The 27,441-nt window shown below is 40.0% G+C and overlaps 1 protein-coding gene and 1 non-coding gene across 3 annotated transcripts; both read right to left on the bottom strand.

Moving 5' to 3' along the window:
• Nucleotides 1-4,103: 4,103 nt before the first annotated feature.
• Nucleotides 4,104-26,842, bottom strand: pthlha (parathyroid hormone-like hormone a). 2 transcript variants are annotated; one of them, XM_049566601.1, is made up of 4 exons: nt 26,707-26,842; nt 11,973-12,083; nt 6,434-6,970; nt 4,104-4,814 (listed from the first exon to the last, which is right to left on the bottom strand). In XM_049566601.1, the coding sequence occupies exons 2-3, from the start codon at nt 12,077-12,079 to the stop codon at nt 6,457-6,459; spliced, it is 621 nt and encodes a 206-aa protein (XP_049422558.1). In that variant the 5' UTR covers nt 12,080-12,083; nt 26,707-26,842; the 3' UTR covers nt 4,104-4,814; nt 6,434-6,456. The 2 variants fall into 2 exon arrangements, with proteins under 2 accessions (XP_049422558.1, XP_049422557.1); XM_049566600.1 differs by lacking the exon at nt 26,707-26,842 and adding an exon at nt 12,396-12,829.
• Nucleotides 8,340-8,412, bottom strand: trnat-ugu (transfer RNA threonine (anticodon UGU)). The gene has a single exon. It is a non-coding gene; the product is annotated as a tRNA-Thr (tRNA).
• Nucleotides 26,843-27,441: the final 599 nt, after the last annotated feature.

Here is a 27,441-nt window from a genome sequence, read left to right as displayed (position 1 = left end):
AACAGTACAAAGTTCATCAAAAACTTGTGTCTTCTGAAAAAGCAATAACTAAATAACTTCAATCTGTATGCTATGTTAGCATCCTTTAGCAAATATTACAGCATGCTAACATGCTAAACTGAGATGTGAATATGATATACACTTGCTAAACAGTTTTAAAGTTGGTTTTACTTACATTACTCTCAGTACTCGGATACACAAATAGATATACTGTTACTAAGAAATGTTTGCATGTCAGTGTTAGCATTAATGTTAGCATGTCAGTGTTAGCATTCCATTATCCTTTTGCAAATGTTAGCGTGCTAACACTTGACATTCAGACGGTGAACACGGTATATACAGGCTATCTGTTAGACATTTTTATTACATAACTTTTACTTATATTACTCAGAGCAGTAGGACACATAGCATCACTATATTTTGATAGTACACAACAGCATTATTTCCAGCATGTTAGCTTACAGGAACATGTGCACTGAGTGTGGGCTGGAAGTCCCAAGTTCACAGTGGAAGACACCTCCTAAGATGGTTGAGCATGACCGAACTAAGATACTGTGGGACTTCCAGATCCAGACTGACAAACTGGTGATGGCTAACCAGTCGGACATGGTGTTGATGGACAAACAACAGAAGAAGGCAGTGGTGATAGATGTAGCAACATCAGCAGCATCAGTAAGAAGGAGGAGGAGGAGCTGGAAAAATACCAAGGGCTGAAAGAGGAGCTAGAGAAGATGTGGGGAGTAAAGGCAACAGTGGTGCCAGTGGTAATGGGGGTAATGGCACTGGGGGAAGGGACACCAAATTGGGAGAGTGGCTCCAGCAGATTCCAGGTACAACATCTGAGGTCTTTGTCCAGAAGAGTGCAGTCCTAAGAACAGATAAGATCCTGTGCAGAACCCTCAAACTCCCAGGACTCTGGTAGAGGACCTGAGCTTGAGGAAGACACACCACCACCCATTGAGGGAGGGGGTGAGATATATATGTGTATGTATATTTACATATTGTGGGTTCAGATCTGTAACTCTGCCACTTTCTGATTTTCTACTTCTGTTTTGTTTGGTTGGATTTTGAAGAATTGTCACTAAGCTGCTGCTTGAATCACAACATCAACACCACCGACTCCACCGCTCGACTCTTTCTGCTCGATGTCTCTCAGCTCGCCGACCTGCTGCCAAACCAAACTTGTCATGTTGTGAAGCCGCAGTGGTGGGAATTATTTTAATGGTTCATATGGAGAAGCCAAGTCCCTCTGGCCTCATTCTTCAGCCTGGAGCTGTTGATCATCCCTAATTGAATTCTGGATGGAATTTATGATGAGGGACGGCAATTTGTTGACACGTTTGCTCTATTGAGTGGAAAGTAGTAATTTTCTTTCCTGCCGTATGTGCAGAAGTTTAAAAAAAAAAAAAGCTGCCGCAGAGGCTGCTATGAGGACAATTTCCTGCGGGGCAGCTGATGTTGATTAGACGTTAAATGGACAGACTGCAGGAGTGATGAAAACCTGCAGAAACACAGCAGAAGAAGAAAATGTGATGGTGGGCTAAAGGTACTTTTGGTCCGTGTGCTGAGGAAACTAAAACTTTGTTTTACCAGAGTTGAATCCATGCTTCATTTGTGTCCAATTTCTTCAGAATCAAAATAGTCCAGTGGTAGTTGTCTATTCATGGGTAGATTACAAACAGGAACTACAGTACGTTGTTTGTTACTAATTCCAAATGTGTGAACTCTTTGCAGTTTTGGTTGTCATTTGCACATTTTTTTGTTGAACTCAGATGACATTTGTGTCAAACACTGAGTCACAATAACCATATGCTAGTTTGGATGAATAACCAAGTGGTATTACAAGAAAAATAACACTAACACCAGGGTCTGTGCAACCCACTGGTAACGTGAACCCAGTATTGTGCTACACTGACCACATATTGAATGTTTTTAAAGGATATTATAGTGTGATGAGGTTATTAAATGTAATAAATTCAGAACGATGCTCTGACATTAGTAACCTAAACCAATCTGCTGAGTGATGTATTTCAGTCTGTTGGAAATGTGTCAGTCCAGCTTTCAGTTTTTGTTCAGCTTCAGTGGAAACTTTCTGCGTTGAGCTGCTTGTGTCTGAACCAACATGACTCAGTCAGATTAAATCATAGGTGTAGTTTGGGGGGAGGACACAATAAAAGGGTTTAAATTCTGACAAACTGTAGACATTTAAACCATAAAAAGATGAAGTAAATGCACAGGTTGGTGTGTAAAAATTCAACAGAATGTGGAAAATTAAATGTTTGATGTGCAAAATGTTTTGGTGAAAGATCCCCTAAATCCACTGTGTCAGAGATTCTGGTCCATATTGACATGATGACATCACACAGTTGCTGCAGATTTGTCGCATGCACATCCATGATGAGAATCTCCCGTTCCAGCACATCCCAAAGGTGCTCTATTGGACTGAGATCTGGTGACTGTGGAGGCCATTGGAGTACAGTGAACTCATTGTCATGTTTGAGATGATGTGAGCTTTGTGACATGGTGCGTTATCCTGCTGGAAGTAGCCATCAGAAGATGGGTACACTGTGGTCATAAAGGGATGGACACGCTCAGCAACAATACTCAGGTAGGCTGTGGTGTTTAAACCATGCTCAGTTGGTACTAAGAAAATCTCCCCCACACCATTACACCACCAGCAGCAGCAGCAGCCTGAAGCGTTGATACAAGGCAGGATGGATCCATGCTTCCATCTGAATGTGGTTTTTCCAATCTTCTATTGTCCAGTTTTGGTGAGAAAACCCATGTGAATTGTAGCCTCAGTTTCCTGTTGTTAGCTGACAGGAGTGGCACCTGGTGTGGTCTTCTGCTGCTGTAGCCCATCTGCTTCAAGGTTGGACAAGGTGTTGTTGCTTCAGAGATGCTCTTCTGCACACCTTGGTTGGAACCAGTGCTTATTTGACTTCCTGTTGCCTTTCTATCATCTTGAACCAGTCTGGCCATTCTCCTCTGACCTCTGGCATCAACAAGGCATTTTGGCTCACTGGATATTTTCTCTTGTTGGGACCATCCTCTGTAAACCCTAGAGATGGTTGTGCTGAAAATCCCAGTAAATACTCAGACCAGCCCATCTGGCACTGACAACCATGCCACATTCAAAGTCACTTAAAATCACCTTTCTTCATCATTCTGATGCTCCGTTTGAACTTCAGCATGTCGTTTTTACCATGTCTACATCACTAAATGCATTGAGCTGCTGCTATGAGATTGGCTGATCAACTATTTGCGTAAATGAGCAGTTGAACAGGTGTACCTAATAAAGTGGCCGGTGAATGTATAACTGTCCATAAATACCCACCAGAAACTTACTTTTTACCAATCTGTTTTACTGGTATATTGTCTCATCTGATGAACATGTTGGAAAACTACAGAGGACCCAGCACAGACCCTTGGAGTACACCACAGAACAGAGTTTTGACTTTGAGTTAAAGCTCCAATTAATGATCATTTTCAATTATATCTTATTGATTGTTAACAAAATGTCAGAAATAGTAAAATATGTCCAAGGTGACACCGTCAAACACTTTTCTTTGTTCATCTAATGATCAAAACCCCAAAGACATTCTGTTTTCAATGTTGTACAACAGAGAAAAACAAACATTTCTCACATTGAAGAATCAAAAATCAGAGAATATTTGGAGCTTTTGCTTTAAAAAAAAGATGATAAATATATTATCCAAATGATTCATTTTTCCAAGTGCTCTAGCCTGTCTGTCAGCTATTTTGTTAACGTTTCTCCATAAATCAATAAATGCAGCCTTTAGTAAATGATTCACCGCTTGATTGAAGATTAGTAGGAAAGAAACGGCCATTTAAGTTGATAAACATTTTGAAGCTTAAATAATGTGTAATTAAACATAATCTGCAACTTGATGAGACCCGGGACAGAACCTTGGGGTACACCACAAGCCAGAGCTGCTTTAAATAAAGGGTTCAAGTAATATTTCTGCCACTTCACATGAAGTTTCTGATATAAAATAGCTATGACTGTGAATGTATGCATTCTTATTACCAAAAATAGGACAAAGTGACACAGGAGAACAAGAGGAGCATACTGTCAAATGTTTAATCTGTTCAGTACAGGGTGTTTATCTCAGTGCAAGTGCCAAAACAACAATATCGAGCCGTGTTTGTTTTATGTACAAATCTGAACTTTGGCATCGAGAAGCAGAGCAGGTGGTGGAGGAGACAGAGACACTGAAGGCAGCAGGAGGGTCCAACACAAAAGTGAGACAACAAACAGTTTGGATCAGAGCTGAAAACATCTGAAAAACCAGCAGCAAAGAAACCAAAAAACTGGATGCCTGAACAGAGCGGGAGGTCAAGAATCAAACTGAACAATAACACAGAATGACGACCGTCGTTTCTTCTTCATTTCAATTAACCACAAAAACAAGTCAATGAACAAAATTAATGGTATATATATTTATATTTATATATCTAAAGTGCATTATGGTACAAAAATATAGAAGGTCAGCAGCACCTCGATACATTTACAAAATAAATACACCATTCAGACAAAATAAATTACCGCAAAAAATCTGACATAATTGGAATAAAAAAAAAGAAGAAAAAAAAGCAAGGATTCACAAAGATTAAAATCTGTTGCCTCACAGAGCATCAAATAATTTTTTTAATCATATTCTGCTATCTATTCTGCTATATTTAGAATATTTACAGACAATAAATATTTTCCAATTTCTTTCCAAACAATCACTATTACAGAAGACTGTAGCGTGAATATTTAGGAGTCCACTCCGACTGTCCGTAGGTTTCTGAAACACAAAGATAAAGAGAAGGAAACAGGTTAGTTCACTGGTTTATTTGTATGTTTGAAGCATCAAACACAATTTTAAATAATTCTTATTACTTAATATAAAAGTTAAAGTGATGCAGTAACTTATAAGAACTAATTAAGATAAGTGAAGTTTAGTAGAAAATATATATGTTACGTTTTTATATAAATAAATATGTTACGTTGTCTGTAAATTTGTATGAGTTGATCACAAGTTGCTGTATTTATAATTATTAGACAAATATTAACAGGGCAATCTCAAGATTTAGCTTCAGATTAGTTTTGATCATAAGTGACTGAACAGATATTAACACATTTTACTTATCTGTACTAGATACTTATTTCATGGGAGTATTCGCCTCAGCCCTAATTATTACCTTGATTTGCTTTTCAAGTTTACCTGGTAACAGTTGGGGCAATGGATTTCCTTATTTTTTTAACCCTTTAAAACCTGAAGCGACATCTCTTTTCTTGTGCTGCTTTCAGACGCCTTTCACAAGTATTGAACGCTGAGCTAATTGGTGCGATTTCTTCTAAAAATATGGGGAAAAAGGCACAGAGCAATTTGGTATGAATTGTCCCAGAAGTTGCAAAACAAAAATTTAGAAAATGATTTCACAAAACTAGGGGGAGACGAAAAAGCTAGGGAAAAAGTATATTTATAGTTATTGTTTTTACATTTTAAAATTATGTTACGGAATTATTATAATTTCTAAGCTTTCCTTTCTTCTATTTTTATTAATTTTTTGGGTCATTTCTGCTTTCATTGCTCATTGCCTTCTTCCCATGTTTTAAAAAGAAACAAGCTAATTTAGTCTGGTTAGGTGAAGTTAACATATTCAGATTGGAAGTTTAATGCTCTTTTATTACTGATTTATAATGGCGTGTAACCTGTTGACCAGAACTTTATTTGAGCCAAACACACAGAGGAAGTGCCAAGCATAAATTTAAAGAATAAATCCACCTGTTTTTATCAGAAACTGCACATTTATTTATTTATTCAGTCACAAGGTCTTAGATTTAGTGCTTTAGGTGCATGCTGATATTTGGTGTGTGTTTTTGTTGCTAATCTGCAGCAAATTAAGTTTTTATTTTTCTATTTCTATATTGTAAAGACCCAAGACACGCAGGTATTTAAATATAGAGTGTATGTACCTTGTATGAGTAGTGTGTAGAGGAGCAGTTATATCACAAGACTTTTCTTAATGTGTCATGTTAGCAACTTTGAGGGGAAACTTTCTATGACCCTGAAGTGTCTTCAAAGGTTTAATCCAGTGGTTCCCAAGTGGTAGGTCGCAGGTCCATTCTGAATGGACCACAAGTGACTTGCAATAGTGTCAAGTTAGTAAAAAACACTATTTATTTTTAAGTATAGTGCATATCCAGCACAGAGCTTTTATTTTGAAGTGCTGTTTCCTGCTGTAGAGTGAGTGAGAGCGATCTGACAGAGACAGCAAAGTAGCTCGACGACGTGGCCAAACGCAAGTATGATGCTGCATGTATTAAACTCTGTGGACCTTGAACTAATGACGAAGGAGAGATCTGGACCAGTTGGTTTAATCTTTAAAGTTTAGTTCAGACTTTGACCTGTGGACTCACCTGTGTCAGAGACTGACAGCGTTTTAAAGCAGCGCCCTCTGCAGGCCGAGCAGAGACCTCCACTCCAGGTGGAGTCCACTCCCGAGTTCGTCCTCCAGCCTCCACCCCAACGAACGTGCCCTCCTCTTCCTCTTCTCTCCTTCCCTTCTCTTCCCGGACCTCCCCTTCTTCTTCTTCCTGCCGGGTGTTTTCAGCACGCCATCCTTGTACGTCTGAGACTTGTTGGTCTCCTGCGGTAGGTTGGTGCCCTCCTCCTCCTCCAGCCTGAAGCTGATGGGGAGGTTCTTGGTGCCTCCAGGGGGTTTGGAGTGCAGGGTGCTGCCGGTGGTGCTCAGGTTGATGCCCAGGCTGACCCCTGGCAGCCCGACGCCGGCGCCGCTGCTGCTCCCGCCTCCTCCTGTGGTCCGGGGAGGGAGGTCGCGAATCTCTGCTGTGTGGACTTCATCCAAAAGCTCCTGCAGCCACATGCGACGCTTGAAATCCTGCAGCGTCCGGCCTTTGTCGTGCATCAGCTGGGCGTGAGTCACAGACCGCTTTCTGTAAAAGATCACAGAATATTTGTTTTAATTAGATGATTCACATATTTCAAATATATGTAGTAGAATGACCTCGTACTGAGAGGGGAGAGAAGTAAGTAAGAGGTACAGGAAGTAGATTTCATTGAAATAGAAGTGTGTGGAAACACTTCCTGACAGGCACAAAGTCTCACCAGACTCATAATGACAACAATATCTGAACTTTGTGCCAAACGTCACTGGATTTTCTTAGGATTTTGACATGTTGTAAATTATGAAAATCACTTTGAACATATTGCTTTACACTGAACATAAAAGTGGAAATAAAAGTGGAACTATCTGGGGAGGTTCCTTAATTCACCACCAGAGAGCAGCACAGTCCAAAGCATGAGAATGACAGCATCAAACAGAGCAGCACTTTTCCAATAATTCCCCGCTGCATCCAAACAGCAGAATGATTCATCGAACCGCAGGAGCTGAGGTTGTTAAAAGTGATACCAAAGATGTCCGCCCTGCATGATGAGGTCTCTCTTCTGGTTCTTTTCACAGGAAAATGCCAGTTTTCCTTTTAATTATTCATTAATACCAGCGTGGCTCAAGCTAAACCTCTGGCATGTCACGTTTCATTAATATGGATGTTAACTGACAGATTCATGGCGCTCGGAGGCCGGGGGATGAAATAATGGTGCCACAAACGCTCCAAAAGGCATAAAATGAGAAAGACTTGAACTGAATTTCAAATGAAACTGACTTCAGAGCAAACTCCTACACCGAGGCTGTGATGTTACTTCAGAGAATACCAACAAGGAAGAATTCTGCATTATATCAACACAGTTTGGATCATTTACAGTGTTTATCTGATGTTGCTGCAGCGCCACCTACTGGTGACACATACTCCTATGCCTCACACAGAGTTGATGGGTGGTCTATGCAGTGATTTTAAAGGTATTACAGGCTGCACAAAGATTTGAACTCACAACCTGTGGTTTCTAAGACCAGTGCTTTAACCCCTGACCTATGGAGCCTGTAAAAGGCCTTCAAGAAATCAAAATAAGTCAAGAAGTAGTGAATCATTTTGGACCAACTGTCCTCAGTTAGATATAGAATATTAGTGTGCCAAATTCGGTGAGGATTGGCCCTAATCTGCCCTTCACATGGTCACACTCATTGCACCTACAACTACTGTACTCCCTTCTTGATCCATGGCTGAATTTTACACCGAAACTCAATTTTCAACAGTTTAGTGAGATCACACCTTTCGTATTGTTGGACCGACAGCTACATGTGACGCTCCATAACGCGCTGAAGAGATTTTTTTGCCATTTATTTACAGCTACACTCACTACAGCGTGACCTTTGCCCCTCCTGTGGCAATCTTTGAAAAGCTGATCAGGCCCCAGCGAGATTTGAACTCGCGACCCCTGGTTTACAAGACCAGTGCTCTAACCCCTGAGCTATGGAGCCTTGTATACTAGTGAAGGCCACACCCCCAGTTTGGACCATCCAATGAGACATCACAACAGCAAAACAAAGACTAAAAAGGTGTGACATCTGTTCAGGTGGAAAAAGGGATGTGTCTTATTCTGGAACCTTGAGGCCTCTGAAAGATCTGAACCTTTGGTTTCCAGGATCAGTGCCCTGACTCCTGACCTCTGGCGCCCTGACACAAAAAGGCCACATGGTGGTGCTGTTTGCAAAGATAACAGAAGAACCTGCTCGGCCCTTGGCTGAACTTCACACTAAAATTCATTGAAATTTGTTGTGTTTTTGTGATATCACAAATGTCACGATAGCCCTTTGGAGAAAAGTGTCCGACTGCCAAATTTAAGTAAAGTAATCCTGCATCTGGAAAACAAACAAGTCTGACACAAGCATCTACCTGCTTGTTGGTAGATGTAGTGCCAATACGGACCTTGATTAAAACAACATTGGACTTTGACAAAGTTTTAAGGTGTGACAGACGAAGAAGAGACGAGGAGCTCCAGCTCTCTATCAGCTCTGATTCTGACCAGATGGGACGACCTGTTATCTTTCCAGATACAGTCGGAGCAGCAGAAGGATTCGGGCTTTGCTTTGCCGCGGTGTCTCGTTACTCAGAGTCTTAACTCTTACAAAAACAGAGAGGCAGAGGGCACGGCTCGAAGCCTGGGAACCACCGAGCACCACCGCCGGCCAAACACTTCAGGTGTCTGAGCACACAAACACACCGGCTTCAATGGGAGATACCGGCAGCTGATTAGAGCTGTCAGAGTTTCCCATGATGCCCTTCTCCACCCTTCATTTGGAGGGCGTGAAGCTCCAAAGAACATCTCAGAAAGTATTTTATACATGTTTTACAGTAGAGACACAAACCAGCAACAAAGGGAAGACTGATGAAACCACAAGGACAAAAAAAATCTCTTTCTTATGCAGCTCCCCCAAAGTGAAAGTGTATTTTTCTGCTGAGTAATAAAAATATCCTGAACAAAACTCGCCTCCCAAACACAGAGGGAGCCCCTGAGAGCCGCTTTTGTTTATATGCATACAGATATTTCCTGTAAATCGCGGCCCTATAGAGAGAAAAAACACACTCCCTGGTAATGTGGCGTCTTTGAAAGCTGATCTGGTTCTGTTTTTACCTTTAATAAAGACATCAAACAGTTTGCAGCCTGAGGAAAGAGGAGGAAAATGGCCCTGATACATCCGCTCCAACGCTCCTACCAGATTTTAATTGTTCCTCACTGTGGGAGTCGAATGAAAGAAGGAGTGTGTTTCCTCAGAACCAGGAGTGTGTCATTTCCCAGCACTGCGTTTGTCTTCAGACATCGAGGCCTCAGACATCGACTCCCAGCCTCCTGTCAGGGGGAGCTGGGATGATGCACGGCCCCGAGGTCGGATAGGCTCATTATGTATAATAAGACTTTTCTGTAATCTTATTTTTATTTTAGGTGAAACACTGAAATGTGTCGGCTTCTAGAAATATTCAAAATTAACATTAGAGACGAGGAACTGACTGAAAAAAGTACCAAATATCTGATGAGATTTTAGAGTCAGTTCACATTTTTTTTGATCAGATAACTCCTGACGTCAAAATTTGAACAATATTTGACATTTTTTAATGAGGCAAAGCTCTTTCACAGCTGCTTGTGTTTAACATTTGAGAGTTTTGGCTTCTTTTGTAAAGAAGATTTCCAAAAGAGGTTTCGAAATTGAATTCAGGGACTATCCAGAGTTGCGACAAACGATTATTTTAGAGTTAATCTTGCAATAATTTTCTTGAATAATTGATCAATTAAACATTAGAAAACTGTTGAAAATGTCCATAAATAATATTTTAGAGCACAAAATTATGTCTTAAAATCAAAAACCTCCCAAAATAATCGTTTGACTGTGATGAGACACCAAAGAAAGAAGCCAATCCTCACGTTACGGAACCTGGAAACATCAAATTTTTGGTATTTTTACTTTAACGGTGACAGACGATTAATCTAATGTCCAAATTTTGATTTACTAATTAAATATTAAACTATTTCTTGCAGCTCTAAACACTGCAGATGATTCTCTGCCAATGTGTTGACTGGTTTTTGACCCAAAAAGTTTGTGAGCCAAGAGCTTCGTGACCACCTCTCGAAGATTAAAGTCTTTCTTTGCCAAACTCAAGCTACATCCAATTTCCGAAACATTTGATCCAGCCTACAAACAGTGTTTGTGTGATTCCCAGCCCATGTGTTGACTGGATTCTGACCCTAAAAAGCTCATGATTCGCGACCACCTCTCTGACATCGTTTGTGCCAAACTCAAGCCACATCTAATTTCCGAAAGTGTACAAACGTTCGTTCCAGGCTACAAACAGCACTTGTGTGATTCCCAGGCCATGTGTCGAGTGGCTTATGACCCAAAAAGTTTGCGAGCCAAAAACTTTGTGACCACCTCTCTATCATCAGGATCTATGTGTGCCAAATTAAAGCTACGTCTAATCTCTGAGAGCCTACAAACAGAGGCCACGGCAGCAGACAGAGGAGGTCAGAGGTCACCAGCTTCCACCGCTGTGTGATTTCTACCTCACAGTTTTCATCGCGTCCGTGTTTTCCTTTCCACTCAGGTGGCGTTAACCCTCATCCTGAAATCCTATTAAGTGCATATCACACGACGGGTGTAGCTGTATTTCCCTTGACATCAGCATAACAGGCCCCACACACTCTCTCTTGTCCCCGAGGGCGGAAACTGCTGGAGCCCGTTAACGTAAACCCGGACGACACAAGACTCGACTCTGAAAACTCAAAGTGCCGCCACCAAAATGCATTTCAGATGTGTTCTCTCCCTCTGCCCTGACGCTGAGGAGAAAATCTGACTTACAGATTGTTTCAGAGCCTTCAGAGCATCATTTCATTAAAAACTGATCACATCCAAAAACTGTCTCAGAGATATTATCTTTCCAAAAAGCTCTCACAGTGTGTTTAGCGTTCTGGCTTCACGACTTGAAAGAACATTTATTCTGTTTGGCATCAAACAACCTCAGCAGGAGCAGCAGGTTTGGTTTGGTCCACAGCCGAGTCGAACATCAGCATTATTCATTTCCCTCCGTTCGAAAAGACTCGCAGTGTTTGCCCGGAGATGGACACCAACAGGGAGAGGGTGTTAGAAAGTCTGAATCCTCCAGACTACACCCTCAAAGTGTCAGATAAAGAGGCACAAACCCTCCGAGAGTCCTGGACGGTTTCAGACGAGGGCTGCTGGGAGTTTATCACCCTGAGACGGTTTCTGCTTTAGGTAAACACACAGGTGGGCGAGGGCTAACTAAACAGCTGCCGGCACGTTTCACAAATGAACACATTTTCCAGTCTGCTCGCCCACCGTGTCGAGGGTGTTTCAGGGGGGCTGGAAATAAATGCAGAGATTGAGAGCAAATATTGGAAAAGAAGATTATCTGGGAGTTTATTCCACTTTCTGGATTCTGATTGAGGAACAGAGGCGGGTGGTGTTTGAGAGAGAGAGAGAGAGAGAGAGAGAGGAGCTGAGAGGCTGAAAAATGTGCAAAAACTTACATTCTGTTGCTCAGGGCATCAATCGGACGCCCATAGTGCGGCACCGGAGAGCAGAGCAGGAACAGAGCGAAGCACCACTGCTGCAGGACTCTCCTGGAGCAGAACATCTTCCTGTAAATAAAAACAAACAAACACATCAACAACCTGAGCTGAAAACACACATCTCCTCACATCTGAAAAGTTGAAATGCATCTCGGCACCATCTATCTGTAAACTCTGACAGCCTGCCAGCTGACAGCTTTCCTCTGGGCTCCAGTTGTTGAAATGATTAACTTCACACTCTGCAGACGAGTCGCTGCAGAAACCAGTCCAACATGTTTCAGAGCAAATTCCTAATGAAGCCACAACAAAGCTGGAATTAAACAAACCAAAACAAATGTGGGGGAGGAGAAGAAGAAGAAGACGAGTTAACGGGAAACTTACTTTCCCACAGCAGTGTCTGTCCCACACGGAAAAAAAGGATAAAGTAAGAGAAAGAAAATCACTTATGTCCTTTTCTCAAACTTTCCAGTCCACAAATAAAGAACGTCTCAGGAGACACAATCCAGGTGATGACACCTTGGGGGAACGGAGACAAAAAAAAAATCCCCACGAGCCAGAAGACATCCAGGAGTCTCAGTTTTTTATTTAAGTTCCTCAGTTTTAAAACTCCTAGAAGTGAAGAAGAAGTCCAGTGCGCAGCGGCAGCAGTCCGCCCTCCAGGTGTCCTCCGGTTAAAGGTGAGTGTTAGAGTGATGGCAGGGCAGGCAGCGCGTGGACGAGCTGAGGCTGCACTGCTGCTGCTGCAGGTCGATCTGATGGGAACGTTTGCTGCATGCTGCCTGAGTGCCTGAGAAGGTCAGAGGCGAAGGGAAGGGGAGGACTTCTTAACAAAGGAGGAGGGCCTCCATCATGTCTCTGCCCACTGACTGAGGAGGACTCGGGGAGTGAGAGGAGGAACGGCAGGAAGGTGGCACTCGAGCAGCACACAGTGAGTCAACTTCAAACCACAGCTGGAGGTCAGCGAGAGCTAAAAATAGTGTGCGTTTCATCAGGGGTCTGGTGTTTGTTATATTTTAGTGTCGAGAATATTAATTCATGCTCGGCAGATGAGACGACGACACATGGAGATGATGAACCAACAACAAGAGCACTGAAAATTATAATTACAGAAGACGAGACAAGGCGAAACACAAAACAAAGGTGACAAAGTTAAAAGTTAAACAAACAAACAGTGAGAAAACAGCTGAAGATGTATGAGGGGTGATTAGTGCCAAAACTGTTTGTCCTTCTGTTCACGTTGACAGTTATGTGTGTCGTTACTTGTATATAGTTATACACAGGTCTTTTTAATTATTTTATAATTACATTGCTTTACATTTTTTTTTTGTCTTTTTGCGACATAAGTAAAATTTACTATTAATTTGCTCTATGGAGAAAAATTTAAACAAAACACAAAAGTGCCACTAAAACATTTTTTTTCTGTAACAGCAGTCTAAGAAAAATATAACTATTTTTCTACAAACCCCCTTTTTTTTTTACATTTAACATTGTTAAAAATGTATTTATTTAATTCTATTAAATTTAAAAGAGGTCAAAGGTGTCAGACATTGAAACGTCTAAAACCTGTTAAATATTTGGTGTGGAATTAATTTAAAACCAAAGCTAAATGATCTCTATCTTTTTAAATTAATGATGTTAGTTATAAGTGGTTTGATAAAAGCAAATTATTTGTGACATGGGTTTTGCTTGACAAGCAGAAACTTGCATCACATCCCTTTATACTTTAATTCTTTTAACTTAAACTTAAAGATTCACATTGACTAAAGAAGAAAATATCTGTTTTCTCAAATTCAAGAAAAGTTCTCACAATAAAATCTATATTTTGTATTTACAAGGTGAGGATAATGTAAAGCTTCCACAGATACTCTCAGTGAATGATTTTCAGTTGTTTTCACGATGATCAGGTCTTGTCAAGAAAATGCCAAACCTCATGCTTCTATCATTTTCAGATGACTTTACCACTACACTAAGACTCGGAGGTATTTCCTGTCTGATGCACAGTGACATCTGGAGTTGGTGTCACATCAGTGACTCTGGGCCATCGCTGGCCTTTATACGCCCACTGCAGACCTGAAGAGTCTGTCTCAGGTACAAAGTCGGCCTCTGGACATGAAGCTAAACCTGAGCGGAGTGGATGAGGTCTGGCAGGATGAACCCTGAAACCGTCAGCAGTGTCAAGACGTGCACAGACACGCAGCATGGAAACAGTAAAACTAAAAATATCCAACATTTTTAAGTCATGTAGAAACTATACAGGAATGTTATTTTTACCACTCAAAATCAAAGAAACCAGCACACCAGTGTCTCTGAATGAACCCAAAGCATGTTCAGTCCTTCAGCCATGACTCTAGCGCTGCACAGTGCTGCCACTGGTGGCCAGAAAATATACAAAAGAGACAACCAAATTTTTAAAAGTAGTATTTCTGTAATTTTATAACTGTTATGAGGTGCTGAGTGATTGAGATGAAGTGCCATGTATCATGGTCTTTGATCTGGACCAGGCTGGCGGACACATTGAGGAGCAAAGTATGCTTCCTATTTAAGGTTAATAAAATAGGAAAGAGGATTTTATTTCAACTGTATTTTATGCTTTTTATAGCACGAAGCTAATAAAAGCAGCACAGTGTGAGAGGTTACATAAGAGCACACTGAGCCAGAGAGCAGTGACAGTGTTGGTGGTCCGAAGCTGTTTGATCCACAAAGTCAAGAATGGTTTCCACCCAGAGTCACACTTAACATGATCAGATCGGATTCCTGTGATCCAGTGTCACGATCTGTGTGCAAATAAAGTGCTAAAGATCAGAAGTTAAAGATGATTGCAGTTAATTACAATTAAAGAGAGATCGGATTTACAGGTCAGGAGAGGCTGACGTGCAAATGTGGATCATGAACGCTTCACGACATCTGATGTGCAGATGGTGGAAATGTATTAATAGTATTTTGAAATAATCTGTTCTGTATGTCGGAGGCTGCAGAGGAGGTCACACACATGGTGCTCTCAGCTGATTCAAGTAGATATTCAAATGTCGGAGGTCAACCAGAGAAAGTTACTGAAACTGTAAAATTTTCCACAGTTTTATTCTAACTTTTTGTAGCTATTTGCAGAGACAATGATCAACAGATAAAATGATTTTCATTCGAAATCTGCAGCAAATGTTAGCTCATAAATTTTTGGCTCAGTTACGTCTTCAGTCACAACTTAATGACATTATAAATGATTAGAAACTATTTTTAACCTCTTTTTGTAATCTCCCGTAATGCTGCGTTCACATTGAATCAGGTAGACGGCAAACTGGATATTATTTTCATGGTAAAATGAGGTGAAGCCGGCAGAGAACACCAGCAACGTCAACGGTAGATGGCATTGCCATTCAGAGTTAAAATATGTTAATTTTTTGCATTCCTCTGTAGAAGAATTTACCACCGGATGTTACTTAGCTCCCATGCACAAGGAGAAAACATGGGCAATCTGGACATGATGAGAAAAATTACGTAAATATAATAAACATAAGATAATTTATTATATTTCAGTGCATTCAATGTATAAACAGTACGGCATCATCAGCGTAATATTTCATCATGCATATGAATTGTGAACGCAGCGTTAAGATCATCGTATGCTTCACATAAATTACGTCGTTCACAGGAAGTTACTTAAATTGCTTGTAAAATTTTCTATTTTAATCTAAGTTTTTGCTATTGCAGAGAGAGTGATCTCTGCTATTGCAGAGAGAGTGATCATACGGAAGACGAGAGCAGCAAATATTAGCTTATATGTTTTTGGGGTCTGTTACCTGCTCGCTGTCACAATTTTGTCATACATGATCAGAAACTACTGTTTTAGGCTCCTTTCAGACCTAGGGTTGTCTCCCTTGGCCTGAATCAGGGACTCCTTTAGTTACAAAGTCATCATTATCACTTTGCACTGCCATATAGCAACTGTTCTCACCTCAGAAAGAAGCTTGTGCCCGTTTTGATAAATACTGTTTGAGCGTTCGTCTCGTAACATTTTATGAGTAGCTTAGCAACTGAAATGTCAGATTTGGGAGTTGGACATTCAGAACGTTTGTAGTGTGGCTGGATCAGGAGTAATACAGATCAAAATATCTCACAACTACTGGCCAAATTCTCACAGACTTTGTTTATATTCTTAAATCTTAAATCTAAAATCACAAACCCCTTAAAGTTTGGTGACTTCAAAAAGAATTCGTAGAACAGTCATTACATACGTAACTTTTGTTTGGAGTTGTAATTTTTGAATGCAAAACATGGACAAGTTCAAAGTTGAGTTGTGACTTTGATGACCCCTGTTAGTCATATCAAATAAGAGGCTAGGATACACGATAATGCTTGGGTCTAACATGAATACAAGATGAACACGAAGGGGCCGAAAGCAACACTTCGACTGTGCCGGTCTTCATGAGGAAAGTCCCATTTTGTAACAAAAAACTTATCATAATCAAATAATCTCAGAAGAATCTGCATGTAGTGGCTTTAAGTAAAGCATATGAGTTTCCTGAGTTAACCTCCACACATGGGAGCCTTCAGTCCGTTCTACAGAGCAAACAACAGTAAGTCAGACAAACACTGCGGGCAGCAGCGCCATTCACCCTCCACCGCTCTGACTGACACGTGTTGAAATATCAGAAATGTGTTCCAGCTGTCGCCTGCGACAATTAAAACCAGATCTCCGAGAGAAAACCAGGAACACACACTCACTCAGAGGGTCTTATCTCTCAGGCAGGACCCCCAGAATATCTGTGTGGAAATCATTTGCGGGGGAAAATGTTTACATAAGCATGTGGCATCAACATTTCACACGTCTGGAGATTTATGGGTAATCGTACAAGTTTTTTATATCCCAGCTCCATGTGAATACTGGCTTTAAAGCATGTTTAGAAACAACAGACATATGATAAATGTTACTTACATTTGAGAGAGCTGACTTCACACAAATGCTTTTTCTTTCTCTTTTGGAGGGTGAGGAAGTTCAACAATAGCTGGCATGTAAACGATACACCCCGACAGCCATTTGACATAACATCTCAACACCTCCAGTTGCAATTGATAGCGTGTGAGACCCAGATTGCAATGAAAGAGAGACACTGATATAGATCACTAAACATAACTGATACATGGTGGAAATGTCCAGCAGTGCAAAAGCAAACTTAATCAAATATCAACAATTACAGGATCACGACGACTGCTTTCCTGTCGTTAAACCTGCAGTAACATTGTTTGGCCACTTGGGGCAACACGAACAATCTGTACACACATTAACAAATAAGCTTTTAAGTCGATATTTTCAGCTTTCAAAAAGCCACCAACCTCTGCACCCAGCAATGTGTGTCCACTTGATGAATATGAACTCTGTTTTAGCTCTGTTTTTGGTCTCCACCTATGTTCTATGTTCACTATGTTCACCAGCTAGTCTCCAACTGTGTGTATCTGCTGTTTGCTGCTGAGCCACTCCGACTTCGTCACATATTAACATTTTGGTCACGGACTTTCAACGTCCACATACGACGTGACGGTACCCTGGGTGCGTTGGTTGGTGTTGTTGCCGTGTCAAGTTCTGCCTGTTCCGTTTTCACAAGAAATTTAATGTTTACATACAGTCTCTTTCAAAATAAAAGCACTACATCAGTGCAACACCTTAAACAACAAAAACACATAGTTAGGTTTAGGAAAAAAGAACAGGGTTTTCCTTTAGAATCTTACGGGATGCAAACACGGCTCTCTCGGGTGAGAGTCGATGTTTGTTGGACTCATCGTGGATAAAACTTTCATAAAATGGCACTGAAATCTTGAAAAAAAAGTCCAGATCTTGTCTAGTTATCAGATTGTAGCGGCTGTTTCAACATACCGAAGTTCCTAGGTCAACGCCTTCCAAAACGACATCTCGTTCAGTCCACTATCGACTCAACCTCCTATTTCTATATATTCTCATCATATTCCTGTTATCATACTTCAACACTGCAAAATAACACGCTCAAAAACTAATTATGATCCAAAACAACACAAACTTTGCATCGTCTTTTACATACAACGTTGTGCGCAATCTCCTTTTGTCATGCGCACTAAACTATACCTGGCGTAAATAACTTGTGCCTGTATTCTAACACATAAATAAATATAACTTTAGCAGTCAACTACTATACAAATTCAAATAAACAGAAACAGTTGACATGCTGTGGCAATGCCGAAAGTCTACAAAAACTGCCAAGGGATAAAGAATTAAGCAGCTCGAAATGGCTATCAGGAATAATTCTCTAGTGTCACTATGAGGGAACCGTTTGATACAGTCATTTGATCAATTATTGTTATAAAAATATTGATTATAGCCCCTCTAACAGTGTTAAAATGACTTGAACTGAACGCATCGACGTGACCAGCTGTGGTGATGAAGAGATACCAGAGCTCATCAGACACAGTTGCATTTAAAGTCCCGCTAATGTCCCCGAGAGGCTTCACACCTCAGTGGTAGCGCAGAGTCATGTACCCACACTGCCTGGGTTTGTTTTGGGGCAGCTTTAATCAGTGTACCAGCTAACCCGACCCTCCCTCCATCAGCGGTGTGGACACACGGAGCATAAAGTGTAGCATGAAAGGCCGAGGGTTAGCCCACCGTGCACTTCCAAAATGTTTAGCTAACGTTACAGGCGGTGGCCTCCAGGGGTTTCAGACGGGCAGCAGTGACGACTTTTCCTCCAGGGGGGGAAATCCTATACGTAGAGTGCGGATATAGATATTTATCAGGGCTTCCCTACAGTATGTACTCTGACTCAACACTAAGTCAACTGGCTGAGTTGAGTCAGACTGTGTTTTCAATTTACTCAATTATCTCAAACATTCGGGTCTGGCGACTGTGGTCTATTGATGCGTCCTTGATTTTTACCCAGAAATAGCAGCTCCACTGTAAAGGTCAGTGTATGAGCATGAAGAGCAACACAATGAATGCATTATTTGTTAAATATGCAGGCTGCCAACATGAGGCCTGGATGTGGTGATGCAACAAACCTTTCTGCTGCTCTTTTCATTCATTAGTGATCATAAACAGAATCCATTGTTCCTTTCCAAGTCATCGTTTAGTGTACAAAAAATTCTACATTTTGATGGTGAATGATTGGTGCCAGGGAGAATCATGGGAGTACTTTCCCCCCAGTTTGTCTGCAAATTAGTCAAGTTCCTTCCAGTTTATGAGCTCCTCTGGTTGGAGTGGATTCAGGAACACAAAGTCCAGGCAGATTTTTTTAAACACTGGAACAAAAGGAGGAGTGTCGGGGGATCAGCGGTGGGAAAGACTACCTGTCGTCGATCCCCCCCACCTTCCTCCTTGTGCAGCACACTCGGCTGGAAAGAAAGATCTCATGTGCTTCTGTGAAAGCTGCTTTACCTGCACGTAAACAGGTACAAGAAAAAAAAAAGTCTTTTCCTGGCAGCGGGCGGCATGTGGGGTCCGAGCCAGGAAAGCTGTTTTAGATTCATAGAAAATTGCTGCGTCTTGGCAGAGCACGACATACACAAAACAAATGTCCGCTTTTAATCTTTGCGACCGCACCCCCCGCCTCTCCTGCCTCTCCTTTTAAAAACAATTCTCCTCACAAAGGCTCGTACTGTTAGTGTACCCCCACCTCACCATCAGTGGTCCTGACTCCGCCACCCGCTCCGTCCTGAGGCCCCCACCACCTTCACCTCACTGATAGGATGTTAACCCCGTCAGGTAACAGCTTTCACTAACCATTAGTTACCCATCACACAGAAGATGGAGGAAGAAGAGAACAAAATCCGACCTTTTAAAAACTGTTGAAATCTTTGCACTGGAGCCGAAATTATGAGTATTTTCATTTTCTTTACTGAAATAGTTTGAAGCAAATGTTCTCTTTTCCAGCTTCTCCAATGTGAGGATTTGTTGTTTCGGACTGTTGGTTGGACAAAGCAAGACATTCTAAGACATCACCGTGGACTCATTGGACTTGAGATGGACATATTTCAGGATTTTTCTACATCAGAAAAAGTAATTGGCCGATCATTTCCATCCATCCATCCATCCGTTTTCATCCGCTTATCCGGGGCCGGGTCGCGGGGGCAGCAGGCACCCCAGACAGCCCTCTCCCCGGCAACACTATCCAGCTCCTCCTGGGGAACCCTAAGGTGTTCCCAGGCCAGACGAGATATGTAATCCCTCCAGCGTCCGATCATTTGATAATGAAAATAATAGTAATCTAGCCTTACCTTAAAATAAAAGGGATAGCAGCTTTAATTCTGATTGTCGTAGCCAAATATAAAGGATTGTACAAAACACTTGGAAAATATATTCAACATCAACCTTCGTCATTCGTCACAATCTGAACATACACAAAATCCAGACTACCATTTCAACGTAGTAAAATGTGATCTGCCCAAATCCACTGTGGTGCATCAGATTGTTCTGAACATTACGGCAGGAGATGTTCATGAAATGCACACCGTACTCGGGCTGTTTTACGAGATTTACAACATGCAAACTGCAGCATCTTGACTTGTTTTAATATAAACTAAGTCCAAACCTATAACCCAGGATGAAGCATGAGAGACACTTGACTTACAGAAGTATCTGCAATTTGCAAATAAAAATGATTTGCCTTCATATTGTTAACTATTATTGTTTTCTTTGCTAACTTGGGATCAGAGTTGTTCTGAAACAGATAGTATTGGAAATGCCTCCGATACTGCCTGAAATGCTGGATCGAGTATCTGCGAGTATCTGAGTCTGTGCACCAATACCAGTGACTTTATTAGAAAACTTGTTTCACACATTTTTCACCTTTTTCTGGTAAGATTTTTACACTGCAAATTCCCACCAGTAAAAGAGTTATGTGCACAGTATGCAGGACTTTAGTTTCAAGGGGGTGGCACTAGTGTAGCCATTTTCTTATACATTTTATAAAGTATTTAAAGACGCATTACATATGTATTTGTTCATTATTTAATAAAGCGTTTCAGGTATTTTCTTTACATCTGGTAAAATGATTAGAGTGGAACAAAAACTTAAGAAAAAAGCCATAGTACTAATAAATGAATTGCAATTCGAATCAACAACACAATGTAAAACATTGTTGATACTGCACTGAAAGCCAGACAATAATATTTAATTTAGGTGAGTTCATACAGCTCTAGTTCTTCATTAACTTTAAGTTCCTATGCCAAAAAAAATCCAATCGGACTGAAATTTAGAAGTGAATAATATGGAAGCAAATATTGTACTTTTCCACTCCACTACATTTATATGATAACTTTACTTACTGTAAAACTTAAATTAAAGGCCTAGTCTCTTTTACTAGCCCGGTGTGGCTACACAAATAAAGGTCTGTCTCAGTTAGAGGCCTGCTGTGATTGCCAAGCGGTTAATTTTTTCATAGAACTTCTTTGGATGTATAAAACCGCATTGTTGGCTGCCTCAAATAATGTGTCCGTAAGGGTCCTTGTATGAAAAGAATCATTTTTCATAAAAATTAATTCAAGTTGTGAGTGCTATTTTAACAGGATAAAGTGGAGTCATGTCGGTATGCTGGGTGCTGTAATCCTAAAGTGTTGATCAAATGATTGATTCATAATTGATATATTATCTGAAGCCTAATTTTTACACAAATAATATTCATACTGGTTCAAATAAATAATGTGTATTTCCCGATCTCTGCTGAGCAACAGTGTTGTGTGAGAGGAATTAAAGGCCTGTCCCAAATATAGGCCTGTTGATGTCAGTGATTTAAGATTTAGATTATTAATACAAAATATAAATCAAATAATAAATGATGATGTATTATTCTATCTTAAACTACTCAGCAGTATAAAGTAATTAAAGTGAGGTCCACCATTTGCCATTCTGCAGAATAATTTATTTTTATTTTTGGCACTTAAAGTATAATTCTAGGCCGTTACTTATGGATGTCATTAACATTTTGAATGCAGGATTTTTACCTCTAATTTCTACACCGTTGTATTTGTACTTTTACGTAAGTAAAAGATCTTCCACAACTGTATCACATTTAAAACTGGCCTTCAAAAATATTTCAAGGCCTATTGTCATGCTCACACATCCTGGTGTGTGTATGAAGTGACCCGACATGGGGTCCCAAACCCAAGCTTTTGCCTCTGTGCTTTGCGGGCTGCACTCTTCATATTATGTCAGATGGTCACAGGGTCAGGCTGGGTAGCAACAAACCTCCGGAAATGTCTGCTGCAGCCTTCAGCCTTCAGCCTTCAGCGTGCAGTGTACAACTCCAGAGAATTACTATTTGTGGTTGCACAGCGGTGGTGGAGCATGTGTTCCTGTGGTGGGCGTGTGTTGTATAATGTGAATGAGAGTAAAACAAGAGGGAGGGAGAAATACTGGGAGTTTTTCTTCACGGCGTTAAGAGTTAAGAGTTTATGTCAAAAAACAAAACAAAAAACAAACCACGCACATTCCTGAATTCCTCCATTAAAATATGTCGCCACTGAGTGAAGCCAGGGCCACCGAGGGGGAGGAGGAGGGTCGAAGGTAAGCCAGAGGTTAGAATGAGAATGAGGAGGGCCACCCCTGAGGAGAGACGTCTCATGGTCTCTTCATCATCTCTCAATCATCATCATCCATCACCCAGCACTCCTCCCCTCAGCTCGCACTTTTCCATCATCCTTCACCCTGAGAACTCCTCCGTGATTTACTGCGAGTCAGTCAGCTGCTGTACAAACTGCCATCACATCTATTAAATGGAGTCTGAGGTCACTTTTGTAAATTTGTTTCACATTCAGTGGGGAACAAAAACCACTTATTTTGTCCTTAAAAAAAACCCTTAAACTTGTCATAATGGGTTAGAGTGGAATGGCCACAGAATTATGAACTTTAATAGGAAAAGATATTAAACTTGTTGTGAAACCTTAAATATCTTTGCTTCCAAATGTGTTCTTGTGTAAAATTTAAGGGATTACATGTAGCACCCACTAATATTTTGGTACTGTCTGTATAATTTTGAACAAATAACTAATTTTCATTGTCAGATATTTGCCATAGATTTGAAAGTAGTTTTCAGCTTTACGCCCTTTGCTGTGCATTGTGCACGGCTTATTTTTACATAATTTTCATATTGCTGTATTTGCATAGAACTGCTTGAATATTCTACTTAGGACGGTGGGGTGGTGACATGTTCATATTTAATATATTTGTTCATTTTAGATGCCGATCTCCTACTTTTGCAAATTAATGGACACTTGAGGTGTCAAAGTTTCTAGATTTTAGCAGAGGTGGGTAGACTAGCCAAATATTGTACTCAAGTAAGAGTACTGATACTTTAGAACAATATTACTCAAGTAAAAGTAAAAAGTAGTCATCCAAATAATTACTTGAGTAAGAGTAAAAGAGTATTTGGTGAAAAAACTACTCAAGTACTGAGTAACTGTTGAGTAACGTCTGATTTATTTGTTAAATAAGAATATGAACGTAATCAATCAAAAATAATAATCTGCAAATTCATGTATTTTAAACGATACCCCTTTAACTAAAACAAAAATAAATTAAATCTTTACAAACATAAATCAAGGCACAATAAACACAAATATATCCTTATATATTCTGTACATATACATATATATATATACACACACATATATATGTATATATATATACATATATATATATATATGTGTGTGTGTGTGTGTGTAAGTATGTACTCAGAGGTGGGTAGAGTAGCCAAATATTGTACTCAAGTAAGAGTATTGTTGCTTTTAAACAATATAACTCAAGTAAAAATAAAAAGGATTTTGCATTAAAACTACTCTGAAAAGTACAATTTATCCAAAAAGTTACTCAAGTAAATGTAACTGAGTAAATGTAACTAGTTACTACCCACCTCTGGATTTTAGTGTTGCTGATGTCCCTGTTTCAAAAAATCTATAGTCCGCACAAATGATAGCTTTCACAGGCTTTCAAATCTGCCCTGTTTGTTCGTTTGTAGTGAGAACTATGGTTTTATATATTCTAATCATATAACCTAGTTATATTGGAATTGCCATGCAAACATTAACTAAACTAAAAATAAACAAAGCTCATTTGAGTTACAGCAAATTAAGTGAGGAGGTATTCTTTCAATTTGGCACAGAATATTTTAACTGTCAGCACATCAAAACAGAGATTTGTCATCGTCAGTTGAAGCTAAACGACTGTTTTCATTGAGTGAGTTATAAATAAGATATTGTACGTCAGCATAACTAAAATGGAACAGCAATGCTAAGCAAAAGTCACTCCTGCAGCCCTTTGGCAGATGGACTCTCTCTGCATGCCGTATGTAAGCGCAGCGTGAAGCTCCAGCACCGAACAACCAGCAGTATTCAGAGAAAAGTGAATGGCGCCTGCAGTCTGTCTCTGTCTGTCTGTCTTTTACAGATGTCACCAGATGTGTGTTCATAATCTGCTGGTGTGTCACTGCTGGATCCCACCAAGGCAATCACGTCCCTGCGCTCAATTAGACCTGATTATGGTTAGCGCTGTGCTGCCAGCTAACTGGATTAGAATATGAAGAGGGACAGAAAGTGGTTTAGAGCAGTTTTGACTTGCTAAACAGTTGTCATGTGAAGCAGTCTTTATGGGTTTAAGCTTATGATTTGATTAGCCTGTAAACCGAGACAGTTGAGAGGTTTAGCACAGATTCCTAAGAAAAGTTTTTAGACTAATAACATCACCAAGATGTTTGAATCGTTAGCAAGAGCACGCTGAGTATTTGATGGCTAACAGCTAACAAGCTACATGAAAAACAAACAAAAAAACACTTAACTATTTGTGAGTGTTGGAGACAACAGACTCAAAATATATATGTTTAAGTATATGGGAAAAAAATGTAGTACTAGTAACTGGGAGATAACAGCTAACAAGCTAACGGAAAACTTGTTTTGGAGTAACCCAACAAAACATGAAAAGACATTTACTCGACATTTTTGTGATACAGCACCGACACACTGAAAATATTAACTGCTAGAGTTTGAAAAAAATGAAGCTGTTTTAAGGGATTTAAGTATAGGATAGTTAGCATTGAGAGACAACAGCAAGCAAGCTAACGTGTTTTAGAACAATGACAAACCCCCCCATAAAAATATATACTTAATAAATGTTTGTGATACATTACAGAGTTGTAAACACATTAAAAATATATTTATCGCTTGAGTAAATCAAGCAGTTCTATACGACCATTTGGTAGTTAGTGATAAGCTGATAAGGAGACAGTAGCAAACAAGCTAACGGAAAAACAAAAAACAAAGACGTTTAGTAAACTTCAAACACTTCCATCTTACATTTCTGTTTTGCTGCTATTACCTTGTCTTTATCCAATGTCAATAGAAACAACTTTAACATCAACTTTAATAGAATTTTGGAGAAATTAGCCTCTAATTAGCCTAGTGTAGCTAACAAAGCTAACCTCGGGGGACAACTGTTTATTTTAGGTTCTGTTTCAGACAAAAAGGTGATTTTTTTAGTGACAGCTTTGCTTTAAACCGAGAAAAGAACAATAATACAAAATAAACCTATTGTAAATAAAAATGTCTTATAATGTATTGGAACTTTGTGTTTGTTTAATGCTAACGTTACTACTGTAGCTTTCCTGCTAATGGCTGAGCTTATATTTTTATTGTTTAATTTAATTGTTGCTCATTTTAAAGCCTCCATATGCAGAAATCTTTTGTGATTAATTGTCTTTTAAATTGTCAGATGGTGTACAGGTTTTTGTGTCCAGACTCTGATCTCACAAAAATGCCAATATAAAAATGGTACATTCAGTACCTGTGGGTTTTTGGACAAAGTTGACAAAACAAGCAGGTGTGGAGGCCATTTTGCAAAGTGTTTGCGGCTTTATAATGTGTTCATTTTTGTAAAAAATATTAAAGATAAAATATGCTCTGTACTGATGTGCATCCATCTTTTCTACAAAAATAACCATTTGTCTTCTAAATTGCAGCTCAACAACACAACAAGCGAAACTCTGCGCACCTTATCCTCAAGCACTTTATCCTCTACCTGATTTCTAGTAACTGAGACCTGACCTGAGTCCTTGTCAGGTCCAAATTAAATTTTCCCTAACTGAGTTCAGTTCACTGCTTTTAGGATGGGGTCCAATTATCTGTGTCTCCTTATGGATGAGAACTATCTTTGGATACCCTTTAAGAACAAGTCTTTTTTGTACATCCATTTAAATGCATGTTGGGTATGGGTACGGTTTCTACAGGCAACCTCCAAATGTTGGACTCACAAAGAGCTCTGCTCCACCAGACCTGACTTGGAAATGCCGATCAACAAACATTATGGAGTAAAAAATCATTTTGAGAAAAGAGGATGTCGTATATTGAGAATGAAGTGAAAATATTTGAGAAAAGACTTGGAATATTTTAAGAGTACAGTCAAAAGTCTACAAGAAAGAAAGATTCAATACTTTGAAAATAAATAGATTTATGAGAGAAAAGTCAAAAGTTTGCCAAAAATGTTCTCTAATCTTTGTTAGAAAACTTGTTTAAGTGGAAAAAATCTATTTAAGTTAAAGAGTCATGTTAAAATTATATATATTTTGGAGTATTATTAAAAAAATCTGACATGATCTCAATATTTTAGTGATAGTTTTGCTGAATTGTTGAATACACTAGTCCTCCACTTGTCCCAGTAGACAATGAATGAATGAATGAATGAGCTGACCTGTATCAGAGTTCCTGGCGTCCTCTGACTTTTATGAATCCACTGAAGAGTTGTGAAAAATAATAAAAGCGTCCTCTGGTCGTACGTTGTGTTCCTCTGAAGAGAAGAAGCTCCTCTGGAGAGTCTCTGAACTCTCTTTACTCTGTTGTGGACGTTCGACCTGCTTATAAACAAGTTCAGCCCTCCTGCTGACATCACAAGGTGGTCATCACCATCATCATCATCACCATCACGGTAGGAGAAGAACCCATGAAGCTGGATTGTAATTAGATGGATGAACTTACTCACTCTATCTGTCCCTCCCACTTCCTCTTTCCTTCCTCTAACTTTACTTTAAACTAATGACACATGTGACTCCTCGCTGTTTGGGGCCCCTCGACGGTAAATTTGGTGTTTTTCACCAGTTGTGGTTTTTGTGGTTTGTTTCCTCTCACTTTGTGACAGATTGATCCTCCTCGCAGTGTTTTTAACTCTGCCGCACGTCACTGAGGCCGACAGTAAAACCTACAACCTTAAAATGTTGTTTCTGTACCTACCCAATCTTTACTTGGGCACATTAATGTCATAATTTAAAAGCCGAATATGAAAACAGTGTTCACACATATAGTCTAGCTCGGTGTTTTTGTCTCTCTCGTGTCTGTTTTTGTCTCAATTTAATTCTACTGTATTAAGTAATGACCTCCCGCTGACTGTCCGGAGGCAGCAGGGAAAAAAAGAAAAACCTCTCCAAAACAT

The sequence above is a fragment of the Epinephelus fuscoguttatus genome, linkage group LG22 (genome assembly GCF_011397635.1).
Source record: "Epinephelus fuscoguttatus linkage group LG22, E.fuscoguttatus.final_Chr_v1".
Lineage (NCBI taxonomy): Eukaryota > Metazoa > Chordata > Actinopteri > Perciformes > Serranidae > Epinephelus > Epinephelus fuscoguttatus.
Note: the sequence above shows the minus strand (reverse complement) of the source record. Positions and strands in the feature narration are given on the sequence as shown.

Bases quoted from the DNA above. Each gene is read 5' to 3' on its own strand.
- pthlha (XM_049566601.1), bottom strand. From the start codon at position 12,079: ATGTTCTGCTCCAGGAGAGTCCTGCAGCAGTGGTGCTTCGCTCTGTTC. The intron at 6,971-11,972 runs GTAAGTTTTTGC...GATCTTTTACAG, and splicing joins GATGCCCTGAGCAACAGAAT to AAAGCGGTCTGTGACTCACG.